At 37.3% G+C, this 14,605-nt stretch overlaps 1 protein-coding gene across 5 annotated transcripts in view; it reads right to left on the bottom strand.

The window, feature by feature from the left end:
- REV1 (REV1 DNA directed polymerase) overlaps nt 1-14,605 on the bottom strand; it is a 62,780-nt gene that overhangs the window by 28,765 nt on the left and 19,410 nt on the right. For 2 of the 5 annotated variants that reach the window (XM_055702153.1, XM_055702154.1), the window contains exons 5-8: nt 10,660-10,809; nt 7,822-8,534; nt 5,878-5,985; nt 4,340-4,456 (exon numbers count right to left, since the gene is read on the bottom strand). In XM_055702153.1, the coding sequence (XP_055558128.1) occupies nt 4,340-4,456; nt 5,878-5,985; nt 7,822-8,534; nt 10,660-10,809 (1,088 nt within the window). Of the gene's footprint in view, nt 1-992; nt 1,363-4,339; nt 4,457-5,877; nt 5,986-7,821; nt 8,535-10,659; nt 10,810-14,605 lie in introns of those variants that run through there. The other 3 variants (XM_027813393.2, XM_027813392.2, XM_027813391.2) reach the window with 3 other exon arrangements.

The raw sequence follows: 14,605 nt of genomic DNA, 5'->3' as shown, positions 1-14,605 counted from the left end.
CCACATCCTGTAAACAAATACAAGACACTCAAAAATTTACCAACTGCTTGGCTGAACAAGACACTTTGCTACATTCCTTTTTACAAAAGCACAACTACCACCAGAACACAGAAACTGAATTCAGAATACAAACCCATTTTTTATCCTACTTACAACCTCTTACTTGGAACTACTTTTCTAATAATTTAGATACCACAAAGTGATTTTTAAGAAGTGAAATAACCAGAATGCTAATTAGTTCAAACTAAAAAACACCAGCTAGAAACTTACATTTCCTTTAACACTCTTACGGGGATATTAATTGGCAAAACTGCTGTTCCTTCCTAGTAATTCTCTTACTAGGATATGTCAACTTCTTTCAAATATCACCATAAATTTACCTTTGATCAAAACGATACATTTATAAATACGGCAACCCCAGACTTAAAATGAGACAGACCTTCCCTAATTTTAGAAAACTTTACTGCATGCTCTTAGATAAATTTTAGAGTCCTCTAGGCCCACTGCATACTAGGTACTATAGAACAGAATTCCATGACACTGCATAACTGGCATCAAGTACAGCATTTTCTATTCCTTTCTATTTGGGTTTTCACGGTATGTAAACCTTGAAAGATATGTGCCTATATTCTGAATATTTATCAGCCTGCAAAAATGGCTAGATGCAAAAATTACTATGCCCTCCCAAACTCCCCACCAGAATCAAAACAAGTTATCACAGACAAAAAGCTTCTATTTACTTAAAATGAAATCCAGTATGCGTGTTATAGTTCTTTTTCATTACTGTAGTCTATATACCACCATACACCACTGTAATATAATAAACAGGGAGTTTTCTTCAGTGCCACAATGTTACGTTACGCAGTAACATGGTGTGCACATTCAAGTACTTATCAGACCAGAGAAAGTGTTGTAGTGAGTGGAGACAGCAGGGGTAGAACCTGACTCATGAAAAACTGCTTTTGTTCAGAATCTCTGCTAAATTTGTGTACCTTTTTATGTCTTAAATATTTTCATGAATGATGAGCTCAGTAAGTTACCTAAGATGTCGGCAACTGAAAATTAGAGCAAAATTATGCCCCAAATAAAGATAAGAATGACAAGAACAATTTCTTTAGTCCATGCCTTCCTGTGCCCTGGCCTGAGATGATGCTGTCATCTTGTCTATCTTCATTGGACTCGTCGACTTTTTCCACTTCGCAGCAGAGCAGATCCCCCCATGAGCTGATGGAGTCACTTCATGTGAAATTCAGGGCAATGCAGAACACATTGTCCTCAATGGAAGGCGAGGTAGAGAACCTCTCATCAAAAGCTGGGAAACTAGACAGGCACATGGTGAATGTGGAGCAACGGATGGAGAAATCAGAGGCCAGGACCCAAGTCTGTGAAAAAGAAATCGCTGAGAATAAATCTGTGACTAATATGATGGTTAAAATCTGCTGCTCTTTAGAATGAAAAAAGGGAGATACTAGGGTTGAGGGAAAGGAAGCCTAGAAAACATTCACATCTTGGGCATCCTGGCCATGGAAAAGAGACCCCAAACTATGAATCCTGATTAACATACGTTAATCTTCTATCTTTAGAACATGAATGTTAAAGATGGCATGTATGTAGAGAAGTAATTTCTACTACCCGGAAAGACTATCTCCAATTCGGAGATTTAGGGCGAGAATGATAGCAAGTTTTTAAATTTAAAAGTTACACATTTTTGGATGAATTCAAACAAGAAAAAGAAAGTATTTCATAAAAGAGTCAAGATTCTATTGACACTAGATATTTCTCTAGCAATGCAGATCAAAAGGCAGAACCAGTATCACTAAAGAAGTAATTTGCAAAAAAAGAAGTAGCTGAAGCAGCGGAATTCAGTATTTGGTCAAAAGTGATTCATAAAGGTTTGGTTTTGTTTGTTCTTTTTTTGGTGTGGGGTTTTTTTTTTTTAATTTAGAACATTTTTTCTAATAGGCAAGACCTGGAGAAAGCAAAATCAGAGAACAGCCTGGAAAGCACGAAGCATCAAAAAATGATGTGAGTTCCATGTTGAAGCATGGATGTAAAAATATGCTCATGTTCAGAGTTGGTGCCAACTACCTTTTCATTTCATTTACATAACATGTCCTCAAACAGAATTGTGTATGTTTAACAGCATAATTTAGCATTTTGAATTTTTGATATTTTAGAAAAGTATCTTTTCCATGTGATACATGTACCTACTGGACTGTGTCTACCTCTAGCATGGCACAATTAAACACATGCTGTGAAGTGTGTCATATAAATTCTCTAAGATACTGTTATATTAGAAAAGCCTAACCCGTAATTCCACCTTTTCATCTAAGACCATAACTAACCAATTTCTTTTCCCCAAAAGGAAGACAAGCCATGTACTTATGAGAATGCAAGCAGAAACAACAGGTTGTAATTTTTGTTGATAAAACCATTGTGCATGGACATAAAAATTCATAAAGAGACTAAAAAAAATATTATGAACTGCGGCTGATGAGATAAAGACTATAAAATGAGTGTTAGGAAAAAAATCCTTTCACCAAAACAACAGGTTGCACAACCAGACTAAGTATCAAGAAAGAAAGAGCTAGCTGCCTGCCTGTGTGCAAGCCAGTGAGATTGGATGCTGAAGTTAAAGAAACGAATGTGGGGCTATCCGGAAAAAGCTGCTGCAGTAAGAAACTGAGTTTGTTATACAATAGGCTGAAATCTGCTGTACCCTTAAGCAGTACATATAGTAGAAGAGACACTATTGAATTTGTGAATCACAAAGAACATGCTAGATAATCAGCTAACTTCAATAATTTAACTGCCTCACTCTCCAAACATCACTTGATCGTATTGTCACACCCTTACCCAGTGTAAGATCCTAATAAAAGTTACGAAGGCGCTGTATAAAACTGAACTACCAATTAATAGTGCATACGCAAGCTATACTACAGAAAATCCAACACCATAAAAACCACAGCTATCTTTGTAACACACTTGTATATGGCATTGCAAACAACATAGCAGAAGCTAAGTCTGGAGCATCCTGAAAAGTCCTCAAAGAGTTAAAGGCCAGTGGGTTCCACAAACATATATTCTACCTCAGTTTTGAAGTGATCTTAAACTACAGCAAAAAGACCAATAAAATGGCATCACTTCCTGTAATACCTTGTTTCCACATGTCTTTGAAAATTGGCAGAATTGATTAGGGTTTTTTCTGTTTTAGGGGTTTTTTTTGGTTTTGTTTTTTTTTTCTTTTTGAAGTACTAACATTTCAGAAATAACCATGGAAGAACAACCTGTCTTTTTCCACCTCTTATATCAACAAAATAACTCACTAAGGTGTAAACTTTGTAACAGTAGTACTTGCTACCATAAGGTTGGAAAAAGTGCATATACAAGGGGCAAAGGAGAAACTCAACTTTCAAATCTAAACTGAAATGAAATAGCAGTTGCCCCTTGTACATGCACTTTTTACCAGCCCTGAGGTAAAAACTAAGTTTCAAGCTGATTAAGCAGACTGTTGGGGGGGAAAAAAAAACAAAAACAACCCAAAACAGAAACAACTTGCCAATGTTTAGCAATATGCTTTCTTACACTGAATGCAGTTCAGGCAGAATAATTACACAAACAAACAAACAAGTAAAAATATACTTGTTAACAAAAGTATGTTCTGTTTACATGAGTACTACTTGAGGACACAAAGTAACAAATTTCTAAATTACTGCAAGCAAGCAAGGAATTTTCAAACTACAACAGATACCCTGATTTTGAGGAAACAAAAGTACTAGAAAGACAGAACTCATGGAAGTTGCACAGACTTTCCAGAAACCTGAAATGCCCTAAGGACCACCCAAATTAACTCACTGTACAGAGATACTGTACACATGCAATTGAAAAGTCAGCTTCAAACAATCAGTTTCTCACTGGCCATGTGCTGTCATTTCTACTTTTAAAGTAAAAAAAATAGACTTTTAAAATTTATTTTGTACCTCCTTCTCTGTAACAGACTTACTCAGAACAAAGTGATCCTGGACATCTTGTATTTATTTCTTATTCTAAATAATTACTTAGCATTATATCTTATACTCAACCTCAATGAAAGTGAGTAAAACCTAAAACCACTCTAAACTGAGCAAAACTAATTGACAAGAAGACACAAGGGCATGTTATTTCTGAGGCCACCGGCATCCTGTTGTCCAAAGATTATTTCTTTTCTGAAATCCCCTCTGTGAAAAAAACAAACTTATCCACTGTGCACTTAAAACTCTAAGGAAAAAGTCTTCAATAACAACAGTTGAAAACACACAGACAGACAGACAGACAGACAGACAAACAGACTTATCTGTACCTGCTTTGCCATTCAATAGTTTATTCTGGTAATATTGCTGTTCAAGCTGGGGGTTTGCACCAGGGCGCAGTGGTGCCTTTCCTGCACCTCTGTTACTAGTAACAGCTACTGGTTTTCCTGTGGAGAAGAAATACATGTACTTGTAAGTCAACATCTGTAATAGCTTACATTTTAGTAACAGCACAACTAGGCTAGGATCATACAGATGTCTGATTTGTTTGTCATTACTTTCAAGTTTATACACTTTGAGCATTAAGAAGTGACTTTGCACTGTGACTGTGAATTTGCTGTCTTACTTGCAGTCACATGTAAAGAAGAAAAGCTTTTAAAGAGTGGAAATACAGCTGTACTAGTTTGTCTTTAATAATCAGTATAAATGGAAGCTGTGAAACTTCATCAGTTTAACTGCAAACGCTACTGATTTTAAGTACTTTATCATGTACATACATACCAACACGCTCAGTTTCATTTGTTTAATTAACTGTACAAAATAAAATCTTTAGTAAACTTTCGACTTTTTACTAGTATCAGCGCCTTTGTAATTTTTCTACAGGAAGCTTATTTATGAACTGAAAATTCCTGCAGACTTCCATGGAACAGAAAAAATATTTGCATGAAAGTCTTAGGTTCTTTATAATCCAGTAATGGAATTTGAACCTTGACAGGAAATAAAGTTTTAAAGATCCAAACATACCAGGAATATCTCTGACATAGTTGCTCCTACCTTTGGACAGAGGAGAGCAAAGGAATTGTATATGCAGCTTACTCTTTCCCAAGGTCTAGGATAGCTGGGTGTCAGATGGTCACCACTGCACCAAGTCTTCAGACTTGTGCGTCACTGAAGTTCAGTGTTTGCACAGAAGAACTAGCATCTCTGCTTCTGAATGGTACACTTCTAAGGTGCAAAACTTGCTAAAGAGCTCCACTAATTCTTACTATGCCTTAAGGATGATCACACAAATCAGACTTCTAAATGACAACTAAATTGTTCATCCTCCAGGTCTTATAGTATATTTAATGTATAAGAGTTTAGATAGAAAAGGGAAGGAGAAGCAAATTTCCTTTGAAAAAGATGCATCAGGCAGAAATAATTCTCAACCTTGACCTCTCCACTTCTCTAGCTAAACAAAGCTCCTTACTTTACTGCAGCGAAAATATCAGGATATCCCACCTTTTTTTTTTTTAATAGAGAGTGACCAAACCCCACTTTTGGTACAATCAGAATTTGATCCTCAGTTTCTAAGATGGCAGATTTAAGTCTCACAAGATATGTGCAATGTTAGAGAGAATGGTTACTTTAGATCTTAGTTCTCTCTTCTTTCTTTAGATACCAAAAGGAGACAGCAAGAAGAATTCCAGTTCTTTCTTCCACTTGTTTTCAATTGTGAGAAAGTAAGCAGGAATATGAAAGTTGCATGGTCTGACTATCAAAGATGCCAGAAAAAGATTAACATGCAAAGTTCATTTTGGAAGTGTGCAAGTTTGGTTTTGTTTTTAAAGGCCTGAGTAAACTGTAACATGTAGAATTAAATACTGACCTTTGAGATCTGGTCTATTTCGGATAGCCACAGACACAAAGAAGCAATCCATATCCACGTGCATTATACAGCTCTGTGGCTTGGATGAACTCGCAACAGACACATTACCTAGTATGAAGATACACCAATAGAAAACTTGAACCCTAATTTACACACTTTGGTACTACTCACAGTAGTCATTAAGGACTATTATAAGGATTTTACCACCTTAAATTAGGAAGATTTTTGTTTCTTCTCACCAAGAAAATACTTACTCAGAGAAATGTAAACATAAAAGTAGACAAACAGCCTAAACAATGCATCAACTTAAAGTTTCTATTTTATTTTCTTGTAATTAACACCTTCTACCTAACAAGTTCCCCCAACCCAAGCAGATTAACGCATGTTGTGGGAACTGGATCTTAATTTCACTAAGTTAACACTGAATCTGGAACAAAGAACTTTACTCCTTTTTGTTCATCAATCAGAAGACTGTTCCAAAAGTTAAAAAATAAGTTTAGCTGCACTAAGAGCTACCATTAATGCTTCATAAACCACACCAAAATTAGTTTTAAACCTCTGATGCAACTGGATTCTCTCATTGCTGAGTCTACAGTCACAGAAACATTCAGCGAAGAGGAGCAAGAAGGCCCCAGACTGAAAAAATTAGACACCTGAAGAACTAGAAATACTTGCGTCAAGTATTCTAGAAGTTCTAGTCTGCATGTCTATGTTGCTGACATACCAGAGGAAGCTATATCTAACAAAAAAATCTTAATTTGAACAATGCATAAAGTGTAACAGTGCAAAAATACTTCAAGACATCAGTGAATTGTTCCACTTAACATCTGCGTTAATTACTGAGCAATGAGAAAAGTATTTTCCTGTTTTTAATAATTTACCATTTGAGCTCATTCTTTGAAAAATAACGATGGTCTTATAAAGGGTGTATTTACAAATAAAGCGATCAAGTTAATGCTTAACAAGCTGCTACTTGTCAAGTGAAACACAGCCATTAACTATTTGAATACTCTAGGCCAAATCAAAGAGAAAATAAAAATATATTAGTTTATACCATATTTTGATGGAAAAAAATACACATTAAGGTAGTTCATAAGCTAACATGTTTTATAACTGGGTCCTAGAACAAACATGGAATCAGTTAATTTATTAATCTAACAATTTTTTAGGACGTGGTAATTTATCTTCCAGCGTATCTTCGTATGATTACAAGTGAGTATTTTTACAGCACAAGAATCAGAATCTCTTTGATGGTACAGAGCTAGCCTTTTAATTGAGTAAGACTGTAAATGAGAGATTCTAAAGATGTAAAATGCTTTACCTATACTTGTAACGCTTTTCCTCTTATGAATTACACAACTTTTTTCATTTTGGCCCTTGATGTAATGACATAAAACATTTCTTGCCTGCCACAAGCCAGGTTCAGAAGTCTTATATGACACTGCTACACCATTTAAACAGACCCAGAGAAATAAAATTCTTACTAACAAATAAAAAAATTAAATTTTAGTTCACTTCCAAACGTTACTCATCTTTTTAATTTTCAGACTGAACTATACGAAGCAAGGTTTTTTCTTCTGTTTTCTCCCTTTAGACCTTCACACAGCAACTACAGACTTGTAGTTAGAGATATATAGAAAGTATTTTTTCCCCTTATCAATCCACATATCTTGGTAAAGTAAGAGGTATTATTTCCACAAGGAGGAATTGAATATAGACCAGAGTATCACATTCAGTCACATTTTATAAGTTAAAAAAACCACCTCAAACAAAACCAAAAGCAGTCAGATCCTTTAGTTTTCAGAGTACCAAGGTCACCAAGCTTTTCAAGATAGCCTGACAATGTGGACAGTGAATATTAACCTACTTAGTCTCAGTTAGACATTTCATGTACAAAGATATAAGGCACCTTCTCAACATAAACCTTCTTAAACAAGTATCTACCTGTGTCAGTTTTAAGTGCAGACCTGCCTGCTTTCCATTTTTTTAATTTTTCCCTTCCTGGAAAGACACCGCTGTTTTTTCTCTGCAGGCTGTTGACAAACTCTGTCAATTCACACTTCCATGATGATATATGATGCAGTCTTGAACGTGAATAAAAGTCAGAAATAAAACTACAATCTGAAGGTTTGGACACAGGTAAGGAAGCTGCCTTGCTAGCAGCAGGTACAGAAGTGCTTTTTGTGCTTGAAGGCCCCTGAACAGTGGAGTGGTGAGCACCATTTATTTTAGCATTACTGTGCAAAGATGAAGATGAGGATGAATTACTCATAGTCCTATGTGGATTCCACGAGAAGTCTGTATTTTTGTTGCTTTGCTGCAACTGCTGCGTTGTGCAGTCTCTAAAGTCAACCATGCCTTTTTCAGTCTTCTCCTCCTCCAGCACAGGGCTTGGAGAGAACCTACTCGCAACACCGTTGCCGGAGGGCACCAAGCAATCCTGTGTCTTTAAGGCACTGGTAGAAGTGTGTGTCCGTCCGTTAAAAACGGCAGTGCTGTCTTTGTGAGACTGAATCCCATTTTGTTTCCGTCCAGGAAGGATCTGCTCCAGCTCCACAAATCCAAAATCGTCATTTTCTTCCTCCTCTTCTTCATTCCAGCTACTTATTCCGTTGGGTGTCATCTCATTTTCCATCTCACACTTTTTAATATGATTTCTGAAACAGATATGATTCTTTAATACCACATCTTTCAAAAGGCACACCTACAGGTCATTTCAAGTGCTAAGTATTTATCTTCCTAATTGTTACTGGTATGTATTTGAGTAATTTTTACATTTTCAAGACAATTATCTCAAACTCTGAGCCATGTCCTCTGCATGTCACAAAATATTATATTGCTGTACAAAAGATTTCACAGATTTGGTGTATTATTAATGCAGCGCTACACGGAGTTTATATGGGAGTAGCCAAAACCATGCTCACACTAGAACAGCTATTTCCAAGGCCTTTAATTTGACCAGCATTCTCCAACTGAACTATAATATTTATTTGTTAACAGAACTGTACTACCATGGTCAGCATGAATGGGGCAGGAATAAGGCAAACCATCAGAAGGAGTTACCTTTTTATCAAGAGAGGTGATTTTCCTTATCTAGTTACAAACACACAAAAAAAGAAAAAAACAAAGTATACAGAGAAAACTTCTATTTTTTAGAAAATTATTTTGATGTGTTGCATTTATTTTACCTTCTCCCAAGGGAAAAAAATATCTGTTCAAGCTCTATAAATCAAACACATTCTTAGCTTTTCACAAAACCCCAAACAAACAAATTTTCATCTTTTAACCATATAAAAAAAAGTACTCTGCCACAAGCGCACTGGCAATTTACATTTACTATGACAATGTAAAGGTAAAGCTTTCATTCAAAGAATTAATGCTGTAACAAACCTTAAGTGGAATTAAAACCAAAGCCTTCAAGAGTTGTGCATACTCTTGATCCGCTGAAAAAAACTCAACCCACAACCACCATTCACAACTCCCAAAGCTATCAATGTAAGTACACAAAAAAAGGCAGGCAATAATTAGCTATGTAGTATACCAGTGAAACCAGAAAGCCAATTAAGTGTGACAACAATTTGGTTAAGATTATCACAATCATAAATTATTACACATAACATTTTGGAGGAGTTGCATGGTTGAAAGTTGTATACCCAGTGGTACATATTTAGTATTAGAGGCTAGGGCAGGATTTTTAACTCATGCTTTTCAGACTAAATTGTTATTTTTGGAAGCGTGAATATTTTTCCCATTTGAAAAACATTAACAATGCAATAATAAGAGGTGATGGTAATTGTATCACTCATTGTTTAGAATACAGGTAAATACTCCTTACGATATTAATTTTGTGGCACTGTCATTTTTTCTAAATACAGACAAATCCCACTGATAGGTAAAGTCTCCTCAGCATTATGTGGAACTGAATTTTAAATACATCAGCAGACTACAGAAGAATAGAGATCACCATTACGCATCAGAAAGTACAGTATCTTGTACAGTATCCTTGGCCCTTTTTGAGGAGCAGTAGCATTGGACCAGATGATCTCCAGAGGTCTCTTCCAACCTCAAACATTCTGTAATCTTATGATTCTTCCTTCTAAAAAAACCACATGCTTCTGAAAAAGACGTGGGAACCCCCTTAAAAAGATCTACAGAACAGTATGTTCAAGTGGAAGGTTTCTTTCCAAATTCCAGTTCCTCTGCCAGTTAAAAGTTTCACTCATAGCTTTGTTCTCTTCTCTTCTCATGGTCTTTTAGGAGAATTTCTTACGTTGTAATTGAATTTTTTAATCCATCTTCTCTCTCAAGTGTGACTTAAACCTTGGTGTTAACATATATAAGGTATGCTGTCACTTTTTGGCTTAAAAGAAGCTAAAGAAAGAACTTAACTAATATGCATTTGTATTTGTTCCTAGGCACCTCCAGCAAAAGTAATCAAATCACACCAGCTTTTTGTTTTTGAAATAAAGACCTACTTTTCAGTGTCACTAGTCAGAATCTTTTAATGTATACCTGTTGCTTCCACACAGATATCCTACATCCTAGGATTTCTAAGTCACATAATCAAAGTGTGGTCCTAAGGTTAGAGACAAAGCTTGAAGTAAAGGTAACTGTAGTTCTGTCCTTGACTTATATAGCTATGCCTTACTTTTAAATTTCAGTGCCTCAGAGATTTCCTCTTAATAGAGAAGAAATTAATTTAAAAGATATTATATAGTTATAAGTGCAAACCCATTATGAGTGAAAGATTAGCATCTGCATTACAAGATCAGAAACACTTACACCCTGTTGAGATCTTTAGCTATATTGCTTGGACCTGGCATGGCATCTTCAGGTTTGCATATGCTATTAAAGTTGAGACCTTTTTGAACACTTGACTGCTTGGTGTAAAGCTGATACGGAATGTGCGACAGGAGACGCCCAGCTTTAATGCTGAAACAAAAAAAACCAGGAACAGGTTACTATTTCAGACATTAAAAAAAAACCAACCTTCTGTGCTAGAAAATACCTTATGCACAGTAAACTATTACTTTAGTCATTACTGTTTGCTGTTCTGCTATATGTACCTGCAGTCCCTTCTACAGCCCCCTTCCCACTACTAACTGAATTTCACTGAGAAGTAATTTGTGATGTGGTGACTGGTACTACAAAAGACATTTGCACGGTTCTGTTGGTCAGTTGTCTACATCCATTTATCTTCTCCAATTGACACAAAATCCAAATATGTATTTTCAAAACCAAAATAAACAATGCCCAATAATAAAAAAAAAATAATAATGGTGAGTTGTCCAGGCTATTCTAACCGAACAATGCTGACTGAGCTTTTAAACTTGGAACAATACATATGCATGTGTTCCAAGCAAATCTGCGTAGAATTTGAAGGTCAGCTAGGATGTGGTTCACTATTAAAGAGGAACTACTTTTTTCCATTCTGAAAAGGTAATTGCTCCTCCTTGTGAGAAAATTCACTGAAGAAAGCTTGAATAACTTCCAAATAGACATTCCGTAAGTATCTACCACAATCATTCCAGTCCTGTCTTATGTGTTCCACTGTATCTCCCTCTTCTTTTTCTTCTTCCACTGACACTGCAATTATAATTCAGTAACTCTTGAATTCCTTAGGGAAATCATGGACTTTGAAGGGGAATCTTCTCAAAAATACACCACAGCATGATTTCATCCTTCCACCCCAATACCTGTTGCTGGCAGTAGAGGTAACAGCCCTCCCAGCCTATACTTCACCTCTTCTCCATATACAGCTGTCCTGGTTTCAGATTAGTAGCTGGTGCAGTGCTGTGTTTTGGATTTGGTGTGAGAGCAATGTTGATAGCACACGGATATTTTCAGTTGTTGCTGGGTGATGTTTATACCAAGTCAAGGACTTCTCAGTTTCTCAGGCCCTGCCAGTGAAAGCGATGGAGGGACACGGGAAACTGGGAGGGGACACAGCCAAGGCAGGTGACCTGAACCAGCCAAAGGGATGTTCCATACCATGGAATGGTACGGTACTACCATGCTCAGTATATAAACTGGAGGGGTTGGCCGGGACCTGCCAATCGCTGCTTGGGGACTGGTGGGGCATCAGTCAGCGGGCGGCGAGCAGCTCTGTTGTGCATCATTTGTTTTCTTTCCTCCCTTCCCTCTGGATTTTATTCCTCTCCCCCTCTCCCTCCTTTTCATTATAACTGTTATTATTATTGTTCTTTCATTTTTTATTTCAACTATTAAACTGTTCTTACCTCAACCCTCAAGTTTTACATTCCTTTCCAATTCTCCTCCCACTATCCCTCTGGGTCAGGGGGGGAGTCAGTGACTGGCTCCATGGTGCTTAGTTGCCAGCCAGGGTTAAATCACAACAGCAGCTCTTCATGTTGAACACTGGATCAGAGATGCTGAAATTTCTTACAGCAGAGGAACCTCTCTCACATCAAAGCAGCTTAATTAGTGCTCAGTTTTGAAGATACAATTGGATTCAAATTTTTAAAGAGAACCTAGCTCAGTGACAGATACTGTTTTTCTGTTCAACACCTGAATGCTTTCTCTTGGACATGTGCTTTTTAACTAGCTCAAATCTGTATTACTGTCAGGGGAGTTGGACAGTGGAACAAATGCCCTTAGGAGCTTTCTTGCTGCAATTACAGAAAAATATGTAGAGGGATCGCATTTCCCAATTAGGTAAATTAAAACTAGTTAGGCATATACACAGAGACCTAGTAAGGTTTCTATGGGAATGGGATAGTAGAAACAGGTCTAAAAATATATCAATTAAATACTGTTTGATACGTGAATATATAGCACTCATAAAGGAACATCATTTACATTATATGTTGCGAACTATTGCCAAACATTGCCATTTGGAACAGGCAGCCCAAGATGGAATCGCCATCCCTGGATGTGTTTTAAAAAACCTGTAGATTTCATACTTAGTGACATGATTTAGTGATGGACTTGGCAGTCCTGGATTAATGGTTGGACTTGATGATCTCAAAGGTCTTTTCCAACCTAAATGTTTCTATGATTCTAAATAAAGCTAAAAATACACACGGTAGAGTTCCAAAGTTTTCTTGTACAGAAAGCAGTGATGCAGCAAGTAGGCTTTTACAATACCTGGTTAGACTGTTTCTCGTTATCACTGTGTGAATATGATAAACTCCCACATTTACTTAAAAAGTTCTAGCTAAAATTTTAGCTACTGGAGTAGCTGCATCACTAGATCAATACACAGTTGGTTTGTTTTTTTTCTAACTGTACTAACGTTCAGCAATAGGAATCCCATTTTAGATGCATCATTCAACACTGTTCCCCATTCCACAATCCCTGGATCACAGAATTCATAATCACTAAAAAAATTACATTGGAAAGGACCTCTGGTGTTCTCTAGTCCGAACACTATTCAAAACAGTTATCTTTAAAGTTAGATCAGGTTGCCCAGGGCTGACTCCACCTAAATTCTGAGTATCTCCAAGGCCTGAGATTCCACCACCTCTCTAGGCACCTCCTGTTCCACTGCTTACTATCACTGTGAAAAATCCTTTTCCTTATACTCAGTCAAAATTTTCTTTGCTGCTATTTGAGACTATTGCCTCTTGTGTTCTTGCTGTGCATCTTGAAGAAAAATCTGGCTCCGTGCTCTCTGTAACCTCTATATCGGTAACAAAATACAATACTAGATCACCCCCAGTCCTCTCTCCAAGCAGAACAAAACCAGCTTTCTTATACTGAGAAGCCCCAAATCAGACACAGAACTCCAGATGTAGCTTCAGAAATGTCAAATAGATTGGAGGAATCACTTCCCTTGACCTGTTGGCTATGGTCTTGCTAACACAACCCTGTATGCTATTAGCCTTTATCTCCACAACGGCAAAACTGCTGACCCATAGTCAACTTGTAGTCCACCAGGACACTCAAGTCCTTCCCTACAAGGGTGTCTCCCAGCCAGTGACTCCCTAGCCTATCTGGCTGCATGGAATTAATTATCCTCACATGCAGGAGTCTGCATTTGACTTTGCTGGATTTCATGACATTTCTGTCATCCCATTCCTCCAGTTTGTTGACACTGTCCAAAGGGCCGCCCTGCTCTCCCGTATACCAAGGATTCCCTTCTATTTGCTGTCATCCACAAACTTGCTGAAGGTACTTTTTACTGTGTCACCTATGTCCACATTTTTCATGAAGACAATAAACTGCAACTTGTAACCATTTGCCAATTTGACTCTGAACTGTTAACCACTACTGTCCGAGCCAGGCAGCTGAGCCAGTTCTTCACCCAGCCAGCAGCACACTATCCAATCTGTATCTCCCCAGTTTGACTAAAAGAGTGCAGAAGCCCTACTGCAGTCAAAGCAAATGATAGCCACTACTCTCCCTTTGTCCAGTCATCTCACCACAGAAGACAACCAAGATACAGCCACCTTAGATACAGCTTCCAGGAAGGTATTTTCCATAGGCTTCAATAACCATGGTGAAGATGATCACAGTGCAGTTCCCTGGATCCTTCTTCTTTCCATTTCAGAAGACAGGCATGACATCTGCCTTTTATCCAGTCATTCTGGAAAATCTCATCTGATTGTCAGGAATTTTCAAAGATGAGAGACTGGTGTAGCACTGGTATTAGCCAGCTTCTTCAGCTCCCTTGGATGCATTCTATCTATGTCATGTTTCCTTAAATGAAACACAATTTACGCTTCCTGTACCTTTTGTAGCATTGCTTTTCTCCAAATTCTGCCAC

This window comes from Falco cherrug, chromosome 2 (assembly GCF_023634085.1).
Source record: "Falco cherrug isolate bFalChe1 chromosome 2, bFalChe1.pri, whole genome shotgun sequence".
Classification (NCBI taxonomy): Eukaryota; Metazoa; Chordata; class Aves; order Falconiformes; family Falconidae; genus Falco; species Falco cherrug.
This window is presented reverse-complemented; position numbering and strand designations above follow the sequence as displayed.